At 50.6% G+C, this 20,689-nt stretch overlaps 1 protein-coding gene across 1 annotated transcript in view; it reads left to right on the top strand.

The window, feature by feature from the left end:
* Nucleotides 1-18,267: 18,267 nt before the first annotated feature.
* The window catches only part of Th (tyrosine hydroxylase), a 7,552-nt gene continuing 5,130 nt past the window's right edge, over nucleotides 18,268-20,689 (top strand). Inside the window, exons 1-2 of the mRNA XM_055614682.1 lie at nucleotides 18,268-18,455; nucleotides 20,229-20,471. Coding sequence (XP_055470657.1) covers nucleotides 18,366-18,455; nucleotides 20,229-20,471 — 333 coding nt within the window. The 5' untranslated portion in view covers nucleotides 18,268-18,365. The remainder of the gene's footprint in view (nucleotides 18,456-20,228; nucleotides 20,472-20,689) is intronic.

The raw sequence follows: 20,689 nt of genomic DNA, 5'->3' as shown, positions 1-20,689 counted from the left end.
CTCTTTCCCTATCCTGTGTGAAGACTCACTTCATAAAGAGAGTACTAGAGACTCAGCATTGGGAAAGGAAAGTTGTTTATCTTTTTACTCTGCATATGTCCCATATCTTATGGGGCGTTGGCCTAGAATGACAGGTGTGCTGATCTGCTGTAATGCAGTGGTTTTAAATTTCATGTATGTGTATTATATTTACACCATTTCCCCTCCCTCTACTACCTCTCATGTCTCTTTTCCTTTAATTATTATTGCTGTATACACACACACACACACCTCTTCACACACACGCACAGGTAAATCGCTATATAAACACAGCCTGCTGAGCGCATTTAGTGTTGCTCAGATTACATGTGTTTGGGGCTGACCATTTGAGATTGGATAACCTAGGAGGAGTCTTGTCTCTAGGGAGGACCGATTCTCCCTCTGAGCAGCCTGTATCTCTTTATCTAGGGATGGGGCCTTGTGACATTTTCCCCAGCCATGTTGGCACGTCATTTTCAGGTCTGTTTAGGCACACAAAACATATTGTTTTGAGCTTGTGGCTGCGGCTTCTATGTCATATCTAGAAGACACAATCTCCCAGCAGTCTCCTGGGTCTTCAGGCTCTTTCAGCCTTTCCACACCATCTTCCTCGATGTTCTTTGAGCCTTAGGTGTAGGAGTTGTGTTGTGGATGTATCAATTGAGACTGGGCTCCCTATGGTCAATTATTCTCTGCATTTTGACCAGCTGTGGCTTCTGTAATGGTCTGTTTGCTGAAAAAGAAGCTTCTTTAATGTGAAGTGTGGTGGTTAAAAAAAAAAAAAAGGAATGGCCCCTATAGGATCATATATTTGAAGGCTTGGTCATTAGACAATACTTGATAGGGATTAGTGTAGAGGAATCTTAATTCAGCAATATGGCTGCTCTGGCAAGGGATCACATCCAAAGTCCTAGGTCTCTGTGATCTGGCTGGAATACAGACACACCCCTAGTACACACCTTTAATCCATCTTAATGGAACATGTACTCTTAATACCTCTAGCTGGAATTTAGTGCACACCTTTAATCCCAAACAATGATTTCTAATTGAAGGGCAGACAAAGTGTTGAATCAGAGAAAGATTAGCTAGAATGGTTCAGAGATAAGATATACCCAAGTCTCAGGAGAATAGACAGGAAAGAGAAGCTCCTTAAGAACAGGGCAGTGAGAGCAGAGGGAGCAGAGTTCAGTACAGGAACACAATAGAGTTCATGCAGTCAGTACAGTTCAGTTTGGTGCAGTTTGGTTGAGTTTGGTGCAGGCAGTTCAGTACAGTTCAGTTCATGGAGTTCAGAGACAGTTTTTTTCCAAGCAGAGCAATTCAGTAAGAAATTGAGAGAATCCAGTTTGAATCAGTCAGCTTAGAAAGGAGTTTTGAGCCAGAACAGCTTAATTAACTAGCCAGCCAAAGTTTAGAAAGAACTAGAAAGGGTGAGCTTATTCAGCAGTAAGTCTCAGAATGCTTTCAAAGCACTCTAGGCCTAGATTAGCAGATGGAGGCTAGAAGTGAAGCCTTCAAGGTCTGGGCTTGCAGAAGATTAGATTATACAGAGGCTAAACACTTCCAGGCCTAGGTAGGCCTAGGGAAATTTGGATAGAAATGCTCTGACATCAGCCCAAGCCATGTATCAGAAAAGCTTAGGCACGGCTCTCATCTCATCCTATCAACAGAGATAAAGAAAAACAACATTTACAAGCTGGGTGTGGTGACAGCCAAGGCTACACATAAAAACCTTGTCTCATAAAACCAAAAACCAAAACCAAACCAAACCAAACCAAAACAACAACAACAAATCTTTACAGATTAGGAGGTGTGGCCTTGTTGGAGGAGGTGTTTCACTGGGAGTGGCCTTTGAGGTTTCAGAAGCCAAAGCCAGACAGAGAGTCTCCACTGACTGCTGATCTGGAAGCAAAACTCCCAACTACCTTGCCAACACCATGTCAGCCTGCATGCAGCCATGCTTCCTGCCATGACAATAATGTACTAAACCTCTGAATGTAGCCCCAATTAAGTGTTTCCTTTTATAAGAGTTGCTGTGGTCATGACATCTCTTCACAGCAATAGGACACTAAGTAAAACAAGGGCTGAGAGCTACAGCTATCTGTGGGTATCAGGATGGGTACTTAGATGCAATCACAAATTATACTGGCTTGAGACAGTAGCAGCAGTAGGTTCTCCTCTAGAGTTCATGGCTTAACCATCCATGGTAGTTGGATAGATTTACAGGACCAAACATTAATTTCCTCCTGCTGATGAGGCCTAAAGTCCAATAAACAGTTGTTTTCATGAGCCCTGACCACAAAAGATCCTGCCTTTCTTATCACCATATGGCTTGTCTCAGTAGCCAACTTGTTCTGTGGATCCTGTCTCTACCTTCTGAGGCTGGAAGTATGGGGGGGGGTGTTGCTAAGCCAAGCCAACATTTACTTTAGCAGGTTCTGATGTGCAAGCACTTTAACCACTAAGCCACACCTCACCCTGCTGGTTCCTCAAGTTTGCGCTCTTTTATTTTTAAAAAAGATTTTTTTTTAATGTGTACACATGTGTGCATGTATGATCTCCAGGGTGTGCATCTGTTTAGCCATCTCCAGGCAAAGAGCCGTGCGAGAGCTCCCACCTCCCACCCTTTCCAGTGCAGCTTCCTGTCTAAAATGACCTGCCTGGGGCTGTCACCATGACCTTTTGAGTTGATATTTTGCAGGGAGGGGATGCAGATGTGATCTCTAGCCTAGGGTGTGCATGTGTGGGCTTTGGGTGAGTAATGCCAGAGGCTGGCCCCTGAGCTGCCCCAGGGTGATGCTTCTATAGTCTCATCTGCCTGCAAAGGCTTTTGCTCTGGCTGTTTGTAATGTAAACTCCCTGCATCTAAATCAGGATGGGATCAATACTCACACACCAATGTCTACATACATCTGGAAGCTTGGCTTATCGTGTTGAAGGAGGCCCCCAGTGTGGGCTCTGGGGTTGACATGTAGGGGCTGGCAAGGCAGGGTCTCTGTATCAACAAGCCTTGGAGCTCTGCACTCTCTGCCAGGCACCAGGAGCTATTGATGGCTCTGGAGTGAGTGACCAAAACTGCATTTTCTTGGTGAGATTGTGATGCCCAAGTCTTGCGGACCCCAAAGACCACCAAGGAGCTGATTCCAGTGCAAACACAGTAGGGTCTTTATTACAAGTTTGAGCTTGGGCCCACACCTTCACCAATGCAGCAGTTCTAGAGTGTAGAGCCCTGAGCTCAGGGAAAGAGGGGTTTTTATTTGGGGTTACAGCAAGGTTCGGGGAGTTCCAGCTTGGCAGTTCTCTGATTGATTGACATTTGGCGAATATTGGGTGCCTGGAGGGCCAATAGTTGCCGTAATTATTTGTCCAGAGGGCCAAACTGTAACTGTTTGTCCAGAGGGCCAAACTGTAATTGTTTTACTCATCCTATTGTAAAGAACACCTGGGTAAACTTCAGGTATTCAGTGATTAGCCGTTGCTAGGGGTGATGGTTAAATATTCCCAGAGGTGAGTGGTCGAAGCACATTTTTGTGGGTTTTTCTCCTGTTTGAAACTGGAGTTTATGCCTAGATCATTTACCCTTAAGACAAAGTTTCTTCTTTGGAAATGGGATTACACAGGCCTCACAAGAGAAATGTTAGTACTGAGAGATGATGGCTGAGAAATTAAGCCTGGAGGGGCCAGGGGAACTGTAGAACACCTATAGTATTCTACATTATCAGTGGCAATGTGGGGAATAATGCGGTCCTAGGCTGACCCTGCAGAGGGGATCAGCAGAGTCAAGAAAGAGGAAGGTGAGACAAGCCTCAAACTGCAGTGATCTCTACTTGGGCAAAATATGAGTGACAGGAAGAGCTGAGACATATCCTTGAACCAGAACTGTGTGTGATGCCACCCAATGGCCTGTCTGCTTTATGTCACCTGATGTAATGTGTGTCTCCACTCAGGGATGAATCTGGCCTTGGGAAACCCCAACCTCTACCACACATGAACTTCAGGACAATTCTCCTGATACCTGGAATCCCTGGTCCCTCTGGTGATAACAAAGATTGTTGGCGTGTCCACACTTCCTTCTGTAAAGCTGGGAGAGAATTCTGACAGCATCAGGGATGAATCTAACAGGCTGATGTTATTTTAAAAAATGAAAATCACAATGGTGGAATTTTACCAGTAAGACTCAGGAACCGGATGCTGGGGGACAGGGGGGAACTTGGTAGCTCAGAGAGTCAGAGAAAGCACCCAGCTGATCTTCCTACTAAGCCTGTTATGCCCAGTTCATGAGACCCCCAAAGACCACCAGGAATAGACTCCACTGCAAAACACATGAGGGTTTATGTAATACAAGCTCAAGCCTGGGTTGCAAACCTTCCTGTGGAACCAGGAGAGGAATGCTGCGAGGTGGTCTAAAGGAACAAGGTTTTTAAAGGGAAAAACCGCACGCAGGGGGGTTTCATGCCTTGGAGTTACATGATTGGGTAAGGCAAATTGACTTTTTGAAATGATTGGTTTACTTTAGGTGCCAAGTCCATAAACGATTCTGGCCTGGTCATCTGGGCCGGTTTCCTAGCAACTGTATCTCTCGTGGGCAGGAAAAAGAATGCAGTTAAGGCTAGTTCCTTCCCCCATGTGGCTGGGCATGTCTCCACCTGTCTGGCCTTTATTCAGGCTTGTGCTTTAAACTTTAAACCAATGCTCACAAAACTAATTTTGAATTCTTTGGTCCCTCAAGCTCATCTCACAGGAGGAAAAGGCCTGCTAGCTCACCTGACAGACCAGGAGGAGAAAGCCAAAAAGCTAAAAGCCAAAGAGCTAAAGAGCCAAAAGCAAAAGGCCAAGGAGCTGAAGAGCCCTTCTTCTTCACGATGTCTTAAATATTCTTCAACACAGTGCCCCTCCTTACTACTCAACCCCTGTCAGATGGTTTCTTGCTCTGTCTCTTGACCTAGGGTTAACTTTATTAAATCCTGTGTAAAGAAAGCTCTTAGATCAAAGGTGTGTGCTAGGACTGAGCTTCACCATAATCACAGAAATTTCTTGCATTAAAGGTGTGTGTTAGAGCTAAACCACACACCAAACAAGAAACAGGTTTTTTGTTTGTTTGTTTTGTTTTGTTACAGTTCACAGTATCAGGGTTCATTCCGAATGGGATCAAATATCCTGCAATAAAATGAGCCCCTAGTGTCCTCATTAGGCCCAAGTGGAAGCCATGTGGGAGAATGCAATGGCCTGGACAGAGGACAGAGTCTGTCTTCCTTGTGTTTGTACCCCAGGCATCTGGGAGAGCCACCACCCCTTGCTGGGCTCCCCTTGTGTATCCCAACCACTGCCCGACAGCTCTACTCAGCCATTTGTCATGGGAGATTCTTTGATGATCACTAGCTCTCTGCATCTACTGGGAGGTCATGCCTTCCAAATAGCCCTGCTCGCCACCCTGACCTCACTGATGTGGTGGCCTGCACAGGAAAGGTCTGTCCTGCTAGGCCATCTGCAGGGTGTAAAAGAGGAATTATGTGGATGTATTTGCAAACAGAGTGATATGCTCCAATGGCTTCCAGTGGACTGCCTCCCCCAGGGCCTGGCATCACCTTTCAGCTCCAAGCTTGATTTGACAGCTCCTTGAACAAAAGCCACATAACGGAACAATAAAGAAAGGTTCACAAGCTTCCCTTCCTGACTCTACCCCACTGCCCTGAGGTCACACAAAGCCAACTGACTTCAGTATCTGAAGACTCCGACTCCGTGGGGGCCAGGAGAAGTGTTACACAGCGGCATTCACAGGAAGAAGAGATGAAACCTCTTTCACTTCTGGAAAACACAGAGCACCCAGATGTTAGATTTAGGATAAGAGTTCAAAAAGAGATGGATATATTGCTGGTAACAGTCATTAGATCAGTTATTAATGCCATGGATGGACAGAGAGGTGTCTGCATCAGAGTCAGCATCAGAGGCAGTTAGTATGGTGGGGCTCTGAAGAGAGAAATCTGAGCCCATAAGTGAGAATCTCCTGTGATGGTTTCTGAGGATGGGGCAGGTTCACTCAGATTTCCAGGCAGGGGCAGGAAAGGGTGAGGAGCAGAACTTGTGGCCATCAGTGCGACCTTTAATGTAGACTCGATTTTGATGTGCGACCCTGGCTTGAGAGTCTGTTAGCTAGGAGCTCAGCAGTGACCTGTGACAGCCTGGAATGTCTGCTGCAGAGATTGTGCCCTGAGCAGAGGCTGAATTCTAACATTACTTTCTTATATACCAGCTGGGGGAGGCAGAGGGTTGCAGGCCCAGAACCTGGCAGAATCAGGTGAAGAACCTTACAGCCTGGCTGCACCCGTCACTTTTATTAGACATGATAACTGATCACACTGAGTGACTATGGAACCAGCAGCAGGTCCTCAGGATCCGCCTGCCCACTGGGAAGGTGTAGGAATACTGACGTATACCAGAGGTGTATCTCTGCTCCCTTGTGGGGGTCTTTTGTTTTTTTAAACAGTAAAATCCCAATCATGCGATTTTTACCAACAAAGACTTGGGAGCCAGATGCTGGAGTGATAACTTACTAGTTTAGAGAGGCAGAGAAAGCACCCAACTGACCTTCCTAGTCAGCTGACATTCCAGAAGGAAAAGGCTGCTGCTCCTCAGCTCACATCCCAGAAGAAAAAAATCCCAGAGTCCTTTCTCCTTCTCCACTTCAGCCCAACACCCCTCCTTTCTGTTTACTCCCTGTCAGCTGTTTTTTTTTTTTTTTTTCTTTGCCTCTTGACTTAAGATCAACTTTATTAAATCCTGTACAGAAAGCTCTTGGACTAAAGGTGTTAGGGCTGGGCGAGCCACACAACAACCACCTGTTTACAATAAACAGAACGCTCTTGAATTAAAGGTGTGTGTTATAGCTGAACCGCACCAAACAAGAAACAGGTTTTTATAGTTTACAATCTCAGAGTTCACAATGAGATCAAATATCCTGTAAAGGGGTCATCCTGGATTCAACTTGTCAGGCAGAGTATCGGCACCTTGTTCTTATGTGTGAATACGTGTGTTCCAAGGGGAACCTCGGCTGAGTGAGTTTAATAAAGTAGAGGCAGAATGGGTCCTCACTGCCCTGTGATTCAAATGTAAAATGGCTCAGCCCAAGGGGAAAACAGAATAGCAGCCTCCAGAGCTATGCATGCAGGATCTATGACGCAGCAGTTCTTCCACTCATGCCCCGAAAGGATAGAAAGCAGGTGTCAAACAGGTGTCTGCGCACAACCAAAAGGGGGAAATCCCTCAGGTGCTTGGGGCAGACTTGGTGAAATATTACTCAGTTTTGAAAAGGATGAGCGCCCTTGCTGGCATGAACCAACCTCGAGGCCACTACGCTGAGCAAGCCAATCCTAAGAGGTCACACACTGTGGAATGTCACTCATGGAAAGTCCCTAGATTGAGCTCCACAGAGAGCTAAATAAGTAGGATGGGGAACAGCTGGCTGGGAAGGGGCTGACACTCATGGGGACAGAGTTTCCGTCTGGGAAGATGGAGAGACAAATCGTTGAGGTGACTGCATGTAAAACTATGAGAGACCCCGCTGCTGAGCCACCTACTTGAATGTGGCTAAGACAGCAATCTGTATACGTATTTTACCATCATCATCATTTGAACCCATCTTAGTTGTTTATCTTTTTTCCTGTTGATGTGATAAACACCTTGACAAATGCAACTTTAGGGAGAAAGGGTTTGCTTTAGCTCACAGTTCCAGTTGACAGCCCTCCATTGTCATATCCAGTGAAGAGTAGAGAGAATAAATACATGCGCTTTTAATAGCTCAGCTCACCTTCTCCACTCTTGTACAGTTCAGGATTCAAACCCAGTGAATGGAGCCATCCATAGCAGGGAAAGGTCTGCTCCCCTCAATTAAGATAATCAAGATAATACCCTACAGACCTACTCACAGGCCACCCTGATCTGGAGAGTCCCTCATTGACACTCTCTTCCCAAGTGACTCTAAGTTGTGTCAAATAATACAGTTAATCCTAACCATCATAGCCCCAGAATACAAAGAGCCTTTGGAGAGGAAGGAGCAGGTCTGGGTGAGAGCTGAGGCACACTGGGGCCAGTTCAGAGGTCCCAGGACCCTGAGAATCCTGTGAAAGCAGCCATGGTGAGAAAGGGGCACAATTAGAACCATGGAGGGTACTTGCCATGCTTCAAATCCCCTGGGCCATCAAGGGAAGCTGGGCACTAGTTTCCTGGCCACCCTACCTGGCTCTGGGCAGAACGGGGCCCAAGCATAGGCTGCTTGGACATAGACATTGAAGTCCAATTTCTCACCCTATTGTGGAGCATGGTGGGTACAGACACTTGGGACCTCCAAAGGAGTGTCCCTGTTTCCCAGGGTGAGCCCCAGGAAGGGTGAAGCACAGAGGCCTGTTGTGGGAGGGGAAGTCCAGACCATGCTTCTGCCATTCCTGTTTACTCGTATCTGCCCAGTGTGCCTGGCACTGGGAGACCCTGGTGTGGGCAGCCTGTAACATCGGGCAGCCTGTAACATTCTCTTAGTCTTTGCTGAAAGGTTAACCCAGCAAGGGGAACCCAGCCACAGCTCTTTCCTTGCCCAGCCCTCCTACTGGATTCCCAGGCATACATCACAGCTCAGCATGCCACTTACAGAAGGCCCTAGAGGGAGCCAGAAGCTACTAGAGCCCCAGGGAACAAGATGCCTCCCCAAAGCCATGGCCATCACACACTGTCCCCATGACATCTGCCTGCTTTAGCTGCCTGACAGATGGGATGTTCTTCCTTCCCAGAGGCCCTTCTTATCTCTCCTGGATCATGGGGGTGTTATGGTATCAGGCGTGGCTGTCACCTGCTGTGATGGGCTCAGAAACATCTCTGGGACTCAGTTTTCTTATGGCCTCTAGCTTTGGGCTGCTGATCCTCCCCTGGAAATCCCTGTGGCTGGGTGAGAGTTGGGGTCTACCAAGAACTGGAACCCTCTTCCAAAAGGAAGACAAACCCAAACTATAGCCCCTTCCGCTCTCGATCCTGTCATCCAGCTCTGCTGACTACCGGTCATTCCTCAGAGAGCAGTGTTGGTTGCTTTGGGCCCCCAAAGTCATGCTGGGTGAGGGTAGGGAGCACCATTAGGTTGGGCTTCAGCCATCTCCATAAGGAATAGGGATTCATTTCCCAAAGATGACATCTGCACAGAACAGGAGCCCTGTTCCTGAGCTACACTGTTGCCAAAATCACAAAGGCTGTCCTTTCTAGCTTACTCCAGAGAGGCATTCTGGGGAAGGGAGAGAAGACAGATGTTTTGAATGAAGGAATGAGTGAATGGATGACCTCATTCACAGTGGGATCTCAGTCATCTTCTGTCCTTTGGTTATTCATCTCCAGGTAGGACACAGAGATTGCAGCTGGCCAGACCCTGTGAGGTAGGGAAAGAGATAATTTAAAAAGCTCCTGAAGAGCACAGGCCAGCTCCTGTGTTAGGCGCCTTCATCCCAACCCCAAAGTAATCGCCTGGCAAACAAGCACTGTCTAAATATCACAGTGTATGGGTCAGACGAACCGCAGCCTGGAAATGTCATCGGTGGGGGCCTCCTCAGAGCCCTCGGATCAGCGCAGGCACCTGAGCCACGTGTGCTTGCCTTCAGCCTGGCCCTAGCCCTGCAGCTGGGCTGATCCAGGAACACGGAGGGGCCTCAGGTGTGTGCCCACAGTCAGATCATGGGGTTGGGCCTCCTGTCCCAAGGATGTCGCCTGTGGTGTCAGACTGAGCCAGAAGTGACTGTAGATGTGGAGTGACATACTTCCAGATCCTCACTGGGAACCCAGAGGGGGGGCAGCCCCAAACAGAGAGCCTGGCTTTCCCTGGCCCTCACTGTGAGATCACTCACACTTCTTCCTTCCATTTTTCTGTCACTTCTACAAAAACTGACCACCTGTTCAAAAGGTTGTAAGAGGCTGTAGGGTGGGGACCATTGTTATCGTCTGGATAGGCACTGGGGATGAGGTGGCCGAAGCAGCAGCTGTCATGGTTGTTAGGCACAAAGCACGCCCGTCCCATAGCAGTGCTGGTGACGTTGTCCTAAACAGAAGGACTTTGCTAGGTAAAGGGATTATTATTGGCTAAATAGAGTCCTGAAGGTGGGTTTTTGTTTACCAGGAGCCTTCCTTAAACCACAAGGAACTGCCCTTAATCTGCCCCAAAGGTCAATTGTCACAGGTAAGGGCAGGCATCTAGTTCCAGGTCAATCCAGTTTACATCAGTTCAAACACCTCACCCTACTGACTGTCATAAAATCTGCTTGCTTTTCCATTCCGCTACAAACTGTAGCCCTTCCCTAAGACATCAAGGCCAAGCACAATTAGAGCAGAATCTCATACAGCTTGTGGGGAGGGGAGCTGAACGTTCAGGTGAGGGTCCCATGGCTCTCCCTATCCCCTCCTTCTATGCTGGGTGGTCCACACTCAAGCCCAGTTGTAGATAGAGATCTTTTGCAAGCTTAACTCAGGTGAACTCATGTAGATGGTGGGCGTTTGGCTTGAGAATAGTGCTGTGTCACTGGCGAGCCCACCTTGTTCTTCAAGACAGCATCTCTCACTGGCCCGGAGCTTGGCAAGTAGGCTATGTATTTTGGCTGAGTCGTAGGGATCCTTCTGTCTCTGCCTCCTCAGTGCAAGGATTACAAGCATGTACCACCATATCTTGCCTTCTGCATGTGTGTCTTCTAGGGATCATACTAGATCTGCATGTGTGTGTAACAAGTACTCTGTGGACTGAGTGCCCTCTCCAGCACTACCTGTTTCTTCTTTTTGAGTCCCCACTTTAGTACTGGCCTCCAGCTTCGGGCTTCTCAGGGAAGGGGAGGGAAGGGGCCTGTGCCGAGAGCAGACACAGGTTAAGTCCTTTAGAGGGTCACATTGCAGTCACTGGGGACTTGGCTTCAAGCAAGAGTAGGATTCAGTGTCATAGAATTCCAGAGCAGTGGAGGCCATCTTGAGGTACAGCTTTCTAAAGGGGTTCAGCCTCAAGGGTGGCAGGTTTCAGAGAGAAGGTTTCAGAGGTTCACACATTCAAACTGACTACCCCAGGGTAGCTGGTATAGAAGACCATGTAGATAGACAGTCTGGTACCAACTTCTTTCTTAGTCCTTGTGCTATTGCTGTGAAGAGACGCCATGATCAAGGCAACTCTTATAAAAGCAAGCATTTAATTTGGGGCTGGCTTACAATTTCAGAGGCTTAGTTCGTTATCATGGCGGGGAGCATGGTGGCACGCAGCAGGCTCTGGAGCAGTAGCTAAGAGCTACATCCTCATCTGAGGACTGAAAGCCAGACAGATAGAGAAGGCCTGGCATGGGCTTTTAAAACCTCAAAGCTCACTCCCAAAGACACACCTACTCCAATAAAACCACACCCAAGCTACCAAGGTCATACCTACTCTAATAAGAACCACACTGACTCCAACAAAGCCACACCCACTCCAACATGGCCACACCCACTCCAACAAGGCCACGCCCACCCCAAACTCCCTGGTGACTAAGGTTTCAAACACATTAGCTGCACTAAGTAACTATGAAACTGCAAAGCCATGGACAGGAGACTTCTCCACCTGGAGGAGCCCACCCTAAGGACAGAGAGGTGATCGGATTACCTCTGCTCAGTTCTGCTGACCCCAAACTCATTCAAGTCTCTGCTCTCACCCCAGCCCAGCTCTCAGCGGCCCCCACACATGAGGAAGCTTCAACATCTCACTTAGACATCTCTGCAGTCCAGGGACCAATGCTCCAGTGTCTGCTGCTGTCCCATCTCCCGTCCCTTCTCATAGGCATCCTCCAGGGGGGCAGGGCCCTAAGAAGTTTTTCTACTGCGGCTTGGTACCTGTGAGGCGACTGAGGCCGTAAGACTGTCCCTGCCTCGTGCTTAGGCCACTAACTCTGCGACACAGCCCAGAGCCATGGTGGAGCAGGAGACACCTTGTAGTTGAGAAGGGAGGAATATATAGCCCCCAGCCACCACACACCACAAGAAAGATCACCCCCGTTCAGAGCAAGAAACACAGCCCCTCCCTGCCACAATCACCCACAGGCTCCAGCGCTTTTGTGGAAGCTGGGGTGGGCAGGCAGCTGTCTTGCAATTAGACATGATTGCTGTCACAGCACCACCGTGGTCTTTGTGAGTGACTAATGGGAACTGAATGTCACTCTTATTGCTTTTACTGGCTAATTTGTCAGACTGTCAAATACTCCGGGAGGAGGCTTGGAGGGTGTTACGTGACTCACTGGTGTGGAGGTTGGGGGAGGGGTCAAGGGCCTCACAAAGGGACAGAAGGGAACCAAGAGCACCTGGCAGGACTAGGGGTCTGAGCCATGACATTTCCTGAAGGTCTGAGGAGTGTGGGAGCCGAGGTCACCCCAACCTGTCACGTATCCGTGGCTGATGGGTCCCTCCAGGCCCTACAATATAAACATATGCTTACATGGAGGCTTAGGGAAATAGAACACATACAGGCCTGCCTGCATGTGCACATAGGCACATTGGCATGTGCACAAGGTATATACATGAACACCCACGCTCACACGCATGCATGTATATTGCATGCAGACCAAATGCAGTAAGATATAGCTCATGGGTCCCTGGCCTGGACACACAGGCAGGCACTAGTGACTTTGGCATCTGACACCTCCCTACCAAAGAGCCTCAGGATTGGTGCTTAGGTTGCCAGGTGATATAGGGCAGCTGTGAACCTCTGCTAAAGTGACGCTAGTACTGGGCTCTTCAGAGAAGGCCTGGTTCTGATCCTGACTTCCTGTTGGCTAGGACTAACAGATGGACACTTGTCTCTATAACCTGTCGTCTCTGTCCATCCCTCTCCTGCCCTGCCTTAGTGGCACTTCGGCTATTGGTCCTCTCACCTGGAAAAACCATCCTGACCTAGACCCCTTGGCCTTTGGAAAGGCTACAGTCATGTGACTCAAAGACACCTCCCAATGGCAGCTCACAGAAAGGCCTCTGTCTCTCAGCAGATGCAGGAAGGACTAGAAATCCTGCCAGCTGCCAGGGGTCGCTCCCAGGAATCCTCTGTGAATATAGGGAAACCAAGTCCTAAGGTATGAGGGGTTGAGCTGAGCTGGATGGCTCTCTAGGAGTGAAGCAGTTTCTTTATGATCGGGAAGAGAAGTAGTGTTGGTCTTACTAGCCAAAGATGAAAGTGGCTTAGAGAAACCAGAAAGGTGGGCTGCCTGAAGGATACTCTGGCCTGCTGGGGGGAGACTAAGGTGGTAGGAGCAGACAGGAAGGGGCTCCTTGAGGAGAGGCTTCGGGGCCCTGAGCCAGAATTGAAACGTGGAGTCTGATCTAGCAGCTCTTGCCTCTGGTCAGACTTCCAACTGCCCAATTATCCCTAAGTGCCTCCTATCGACCGCAGCCAGTGCTGTCCAGTGCATATTCTGTGTCTCCAGCCCCAAGGCTGCTGTTCCATCCAATGGCCTTGTTAGGGCTAATTGCTCTGGCATTTGGTTCTGATGAGGACAAGAATGGCAGGATCCTGCCCGATGTCAGGGAGTTTCATTCTTTTTCCAGTTGGGTAGGTGAGTGGTGACAAGACACCCCTCTTCAGACCTCCACAAATGGTCCTGCAGCCCCAAGACCACAAAGCCCAGGCTGAGTATCAGGTCTCCGCTTCACAGCCCATTCCAACCTCCTGGGTGGCAGGGAAATACAACCTCACTTTGCCTTCTGTCCGGGGCTTAGTCTGCACAGCGTCCAGGCAGCCCACCACGACACCCTGAGCAACAGAAATCTCAGAGAGGGTCCTTTTCAGGGCATGCCAGTTAGTGATTCCATGGACCTGCATCTCTGTGAGAAAGAACATTGGCCCCAGAGCTCATCTGGGGACAGGTTCCTAGAGACCCTGGCATCCTGTGTTTCTCCAGAATAATTTGGGTGGACTTGTCAAAGTGGGTGGGGTATATGTTTGTTTGTTTGTATGTGTATGTCTACATGTATAGCATGTATGTGGACACATGAACATGCTATACATGTGTGCTTGTTTATATGTGTGCACCTGGGTGTGCCTGTCTCTCTGCACATGTGGCTCTCTATGTACATGTGTACATGTGCCTGTTCTCTGCATCTAAGCGTGTTTGTGTCTCTGTGTCTTTGTGTATAAGCACGGCGAGCACCTATCTATCTGTGCATGCGTACATGTTTGTGTGCGTGAATGTGTGCCTATGTGTCTCTGTGCACATACCTGTGCGTATAAATATTTGTGTGTGTCCATCTCTCTCTCTCAATGTGTATCTGTATGTGGCCATACATGTACATGCATGTTTCTATACGTTATATATCCCTAGGTATGTTTTCACATAGATATGTATACGTTAATATGTGTCTCTGTGTAAACATGCAAACTTCTATGTGTCTGTAGTAAACATTTGGGCATATTCATATGTGTCTGTGTGAACATCTGTGTATATGTCTGCATGTGGTCATATGTACATGCCCATCTCATTTCTGTTCACATGTGGATACCTGTACATGCTCATTTCATATGTGCACACATGTGTAGGCTTAGAATTTTCACCACTCCCACTTGAAAACACATGTGAACATTTACGTGTGTTCACCACCTGTGTGCCCACATGTGAATACCTGTGTGTTCTTATCTTGTGCATGCTCACATGTGTGAGCTCACTTGGTGTGTCTCCACATGTGGACATATAGTTTATTTGGCTCGTGTATGTCCACATGTGTATATCCGTGTGTTCTCACCTTGTGTGTGCCTGTGTGTGTATACCTGTGTGTTCTTATCACATGTGTGTTCGTGAGGCTTGGTGTGAGTGTATGCTATAGATGTGCACATTTGCCCAGGCTCTTGAAGAAGGCCATGGTGCTGGCTGGAGATGGCCTTTGAGCCTGGATTGTGGGGGCGTGTGTTCCAAAGCGCACACAGGTTTCCATAGTGCCCAAAGGGGCAGATCTGGGGTGGTTGCTGTGGCTGGGTCAGCTCCAGGACCAGGGGTCAGGACACCCCCCACCAGTCCTTGGTGTCCTGGGCCCGGAGGTCCACTTCAGCAGTGGACAGGATGAGGCAGCAGTCTCCACACCAGGGTGAGATCCAGCCGCGCCTTTGTCGGGGAGGGGGTGCGCTGTCATTATGGACAATTAAGCATCGTGCTGAAAGGAGCTGTGGAAAGAGAAAGGCCCTGTGTGTTGCTGGGCTCCGCAGGCCTAATCGCTGTGGTGACAGAGGAGGGTAATTATTCAGGATGACTGTGAATGGCAAGCATTGCAAGGGTGCAGAGGGCTCAGGAAGGAGGGAGGGCTGACTATGCCCCCAGCACCCGTCAGAGCCCAGAGCAGGCAAAGGCTTGCTGTGCTCGACCTGCACGTCAGCTGTCTCCTTTCCTGCTAGGGTTGGCTTCCTGACCACTCCACGGCCCTATGGGCTTGGCTTCTAGGCTGTGTGCTGTCCGGGGAGTCCTCAAAGCCTCACCTCAACCAACTAGAAGCCTCTTCCCAGCCCTGCCCTGACCTCAAGTGTCTGCCTCCTCCAAGTGAGGTTTGGCGGTGGCTGAAGCTTGGCCTGTGCCCCACCCCTGCTATCTTCTTTGTAGACTGAAGTGTGGGAAACTGGAGATCGGGGCTAGAGACTGACTGTGTCATCTAGAGAGGTTCTGCCCTTCTGGGTCTCAGATCTCCCTTCTGTAGAATGGGTTTGTCTGAAAGCGGAGAGGCAGGCACACCTCCGTAGGCCCCTGCATGAGTCATCATGGCAGAGGGTCCCATCCTGACATGTGTTTAAGCAGCCTGCTTGGCTTTTGGTGAGCTATATGAGGAGGCGGGGCCTCTACCATGGAGCAGGGCCGAAGCCCAGGAGCCTGGCCAAGGGTAGACTTGAGGAGCTGCTTGAGGTCCTTCCCATCAAACTGGGGATGGGACAGGGCTCAAGTGTTTAGGTAGATGGCTTAGATCTGGGCACAGGTCAACCAGTACTTTGTAGAGGGGAGTGTAGGTATCCCACAGAGAGTGAACAGCCTGGGTGTGCTACCAGGCTGGCCATGAAGAGGCAAGAGTCTGGGGAAGCAGTTACCTCCCAGGAGAGTCCAAAGGCATCGTATTCTCCAGTTCAGGTCAGGAGATCCTTGGGTGAGCCCAGACACAGACAAGGTCTGGAGAGCACACATTCCTCCACCCCCACCTAGCTTCTCTGCGAGCACCTCCAGCCAAGGCAAGAAAGCGAATTAAAAAGCAATATTTGTGTCAGTGTAAGACATTTGCTGAAAGGTTAAGTCCACATCTGTGGTGCTGCGCAGCAGCCCCCTATGCAGTATTGGTTGCATACGGCCCCTCCTACCCTGTGCCACCTGAGCAAACTCCAGCCTGGGTCGGGTGGAAGCGGCCTGGGCTTGCCTCACCCAGAAATCCCCAGCACCTTCCAAAGGAGGGTCCTAAGGAGTGGCCTTCGAACCTGGGGACTGGGCATGGAGGCCCTTTGGGTTTGAGCAACAGCTCTCAGTCCTCAGGATGGAAAACTGAGGTACAGCCACCTTGGGACCCTTCTCTAGGCTGTTGAGAGCACTCGGAGTGGAATCCTAGGACACAGGGCAGGCCAAGGCTGAGATGGGCATGTGGCGGCAGAGCTAAGCCAGCGGACTCGCTGAGCCAGGCAGAGTTCAGAGAGGGGCATGGAACACGGTAGGGGGCAGTTCGTGGTAAAAGAAAGTAGGCATTGCAGAGTAAATGGTTGCTGAGCTGGGGTTCATGGGATTCACAGGAGCCTGCTCAGAGAGGGTAGATGAGAGATGGAGTGTCAATCTGGGTATCACAGGGCTCCAGACTCCCCTGGAACAGGAACTGTGGGGGCCAGTAGGGGAGGTTGGGAAGATTTCCTTTTGCCCTGACTGGGCATTTATCCTGCTTCCAGAGGGCAATGGGAGCCAGTGCGGGCTGTAGAGCAAGGCAGTGATGTGGCAGGCTGTTTGGGGGAAGGTCTCGGTTCCTGCTGTGAAAGAGAGAGCTGGGAAGGGAAAGGGCTGGCTGTGGTGAGTGCAGCAGGCAGTTCCTGAGAGTCTGAGTGCTGTCTAGGAGGTGGGGTGAGACTGCACAGTGATCAGCCAGACGGGGAGCTAAGTGGAGCTTGGGGAGTCCAGGGAGTTTGGCGATTGCTAATATCTAGTGTGCTGGGTCCTCGGAACCCCAGAGTGGCCATTTTCAGAGTGAGCCTGTCCTTTTGGCACTTCTGCTGCCCCCAATATCCAGAGGGATCAGGGAGGCACTCTTCTTCAAATCCCTTAGTGAGAGGACACCTTTCCCAGAAGGGCTTGGGCAGTTGTCCTGAACCATTACCTGAAGGAAGAAAATGACTCCAGGGAGATGGGGTGGGCCCCCTCCCTGGTCTTCTTGGAGATCCTGTTTCCTTGGCTGAAGAAGCTGTGGTGGGTCTTTGTGTAGGTGGGGGTCAGTACTCTACAGTTTTGTAGAGTAACTACAAAACAAAAGGTCACTGATGTGAAACCTTGGAGTGCCATGGGAGAGATGACCACTAAGTATGGTCTTCCATGGGGACCAGCTGAGAATAGGGCTGCTGCTAGCTTGAGACTCGGGGAGCTTATGACACTAGTAACTTAAGGAGAGGTCTGCTCCCACAGAAGGTGAGGTCAGAGGGCCCTAGGGAGATCCCAGGGTCTAGGGTTGGCACCTTCTTCTGGGCTGTGTCTTCAAGGAGATGATAATCAGGGGGATAGGAGCCCTGCAAAAGTGGGCCAGTCTTGGAAACACTAATAGAGGAATAGCCTTCTGGAACATTCTGTGTCTCACAGGACCTGCCCAAGGATCCAGCCCCAGTGCCAGCACGTACAAAAGTAGGGTAGTGAGTAGATGCTACACTTTGTTACATGAGCTGGGGGAACATGTCCCATGGTCTGGAGGGGACTTGAAGGTACCCAAAAAGCAAGAGAGGGGCTTCTGGATTTATTTGCCTCCAGGGGCTATAGTTTTCCTGACATGAGCCCTTGGGAATCTGTCACCGGCCCTTGAGCCTTGGTTCAGTTAGAGGGCTCTAGCTTTCTCCTGCCCCAAAAAGTACCAGGCAGCCCCTGCCTTCATGCCGTGCCTCGGGCTGAGGGTGATTCAGAAGCAGGTGCCTGTGACAGTGGATGCAATTAGATCTAATGGGACGGAGGCCTTTCTCGTAGCCCTCGCTCTGTGCCCACCCCCGCCTCCCTCAGGCGCAGCAGGCGGGGAGAGGATGCGCAGGAGGTAGGAGGTGGGGGACCCAGAGGGGCTTTGACGTCAGCCTGGCCTTTAAGAGGCCGCCTGCCTGGCAAGGGCTGTGGAGACAGAACTCGGGACCACCAGGCTGCACTATGCCGACCCCCAGCGCCTCCTCTCCACAGCCCAAGGGCTTCAGAAGGGCCGTCTCAGAGCAGGATGCCAAGCAGGCTGAGGCCATCATGGTGAGAAAGGCATGCTATCTGCAACCTGTAGATGGAGGGGTGCCCCAGGCTGGGAGTCTACCCAGTGTCTGGTACCCAGGGTTGGAGCGGGTCTTTGTCCTACCCTGTGCCAGGGTTAGTTTGGGTCCTAGCCCTGTTAGATAATCCTGTGCTTGGGTAAGTGCCCCTGCTGTGTCCTGCTGGACTCCCAGAGACAGTCAGTGCCTCCACACCCCCCCGCCTCAGGGCCAGCCTTCCTGGGGCTTCTGTGGGTCCTATTTCACGAAGGAGGGGGAAATCTCCCCAGGGTGGTCTTGGGAGAGAGTCCCATGATCCAAGTTCCCCAGTAGATCCCCACTTCTTTACCCTCTTTGGGTTCTCTAGGCTTGCCTGTCACGGGGTGTGGGGTTTCCACAATGCATGCTTGAGGGGAAAGCTGGTCAGCAAATGGCTGGGCTTCCTGCTGCTGTCCTATGCAAACAGAGCATGGGCCCAGGTTCTGCTGTGCCAGAAGAGGTCCCTGACTCGGGGGCAATTCCTGAGCCTCCTTTCACCCTTTCCACCTTCCACTGCCCTGTTTCTGTGTTAGCTGAGAGCAGGGCTTAGGGAGCCTCCCAGATCAAGGGGAGGTGCTGCCAAAACACCAAACACTCCCTTTTAAAGTCAGACTGGACAAGGGGCTCCCGGCTCATGGGAAGGGCTTTCGGATTATCCCTGGGACCCCATCTAAGCACTGTCCTGGGCTGACAGAGTCCTTAATGAGACCACTGTGACCTTTAGACATTGAATTTTCAGGTACTTCTCCAGAGACAGCTGTGGGGTCAGAAGTGCCCCTTTCCCACTTCTCAGTGGCATGGCGCTCCCTGCAGCCTCCCTGGGAGGGACCCACCCAGTCGCATGTTCTTCCCAGGCAGCCTGTAGCTCTGGCTGAATTCACAGGGTTCTGCTGGAAGTCTGGAGGGGGGCTCCAGAGGGGATGTTTATCCCCATGACGATGACATCCCCAAAGCTCAGGATGGTTTACTCTTTCAACCGAGGGACCCAGAACTCTCAGCTCCCAGCTAAGAGTTCAGGCCCCTCCTCACTCAGGTCCAGCTAGTTCTGAGTGATGTGGGATTGGGCACACTGGTTCATAGCTGTGGCAGTTACACAGCCAACAGAGGCCATCCAGAGGTAGCCCACAGTCAGACAGCTGAGGTGAGGGTAGCCAGGAGGGGGGTAGGGGGGCAGAGGATGGCAGAAAAGGGACAGGGTGGCTGGAGGCATTGATTGGGGCTATTCCCAGGTTAAAAGGACAGCGTGCACAGGGCACCTGGCTAAGATCCACTGATTCCAGCGATGGTGTGGACAAGGGGCTCAGCCCCATGTACCTCTGAGAGAATCAGGAGGGGAAGGAAGGTTGCTTGTTTCAGCTGCAGACAGTCCTCTCTACCAGAATGGACTACCCAAACTACCCACTACCCTTGATGCCTGAGGCTTGTGCTCTGTCTCCTCCAGGCCCTGGGTGCTACCCGTAGAAACCAGGAAAAACAGGCCAAGTCACAGTCCTTTATCACTAATTCAGTTAGGTCTAGGCCTGGGAGGCAGGTGGCAGGGCACCTCTACCTTGGAATATGGTGGCCAGGAGCCCTTGCCCTTTAGTTCTGCCACGGCTTCCAGGCCTAGCTGCCCGCCACGCCCTGTCAGAACACTGACTAGTATGCTCTGTCCTCCACTCCCGCATGCTATCCAGTGGTTTGACCAGGACCCTGGAGGCAGGATCAGCATGGAGACACATATATCTCTGACTCTCAGTCCCCAAGGTTCATCGGGCGGAGGCAGAGTCTCATTGAGGATGCCCGGAAGGAACGGGAGGCAGCAGCAGCGGCAGCAGCGGCGGCAGCAGCAGCAGCGGCAGCAGTAGCCTCCTCGGAACCTGGGAACCCGCTGGAGGCTGTGGTGTTTGAGGAGAGGGACGGGAAGGCTGTTCTCAACCTGCTCTTCTCTCTGAGGGGTACAAAACCCTCCTCACTGTCCCGGGCTGTGAAAGTGTTTGAGGTGAGGCCTGTGGGCTGGCTTGGTATGCCAGGGCAAGCATGCATAAGATATTGTAAGAATAGCTGTGTCCCCCTCCAGGGCAGAAACATGGCTGCTCAGGCCAACAGGGCTAGATCTCAGGAACTACCCTTCAGCTTCTCCATTTAACCTCAGCTCCCTGACACCCACTGTCACACACACACACACACACACACACACACACACACACACACACACAC

This window comes from Psammomys obesus, unplaced genomic scaffold, assembly GCF_907164565.1.
Source record: "Psammomys obesus unplaced genomic scaffold, mPsaObe1.curated_primary_1811, whole genome shotgun sequence".
Classification (NCBI taxonomy): domain Eukaryota; kingdom Metazoa; phylum Chordata; class Mammalia; order Rodentia; family Muridae; genus Psammomys; species Psammomys obesus.
The sequence above is the reverse complement of the archived record's forward strand: the minus strand, read 5'-3'. Positions and strand labels throughout refer to the sequence as shown.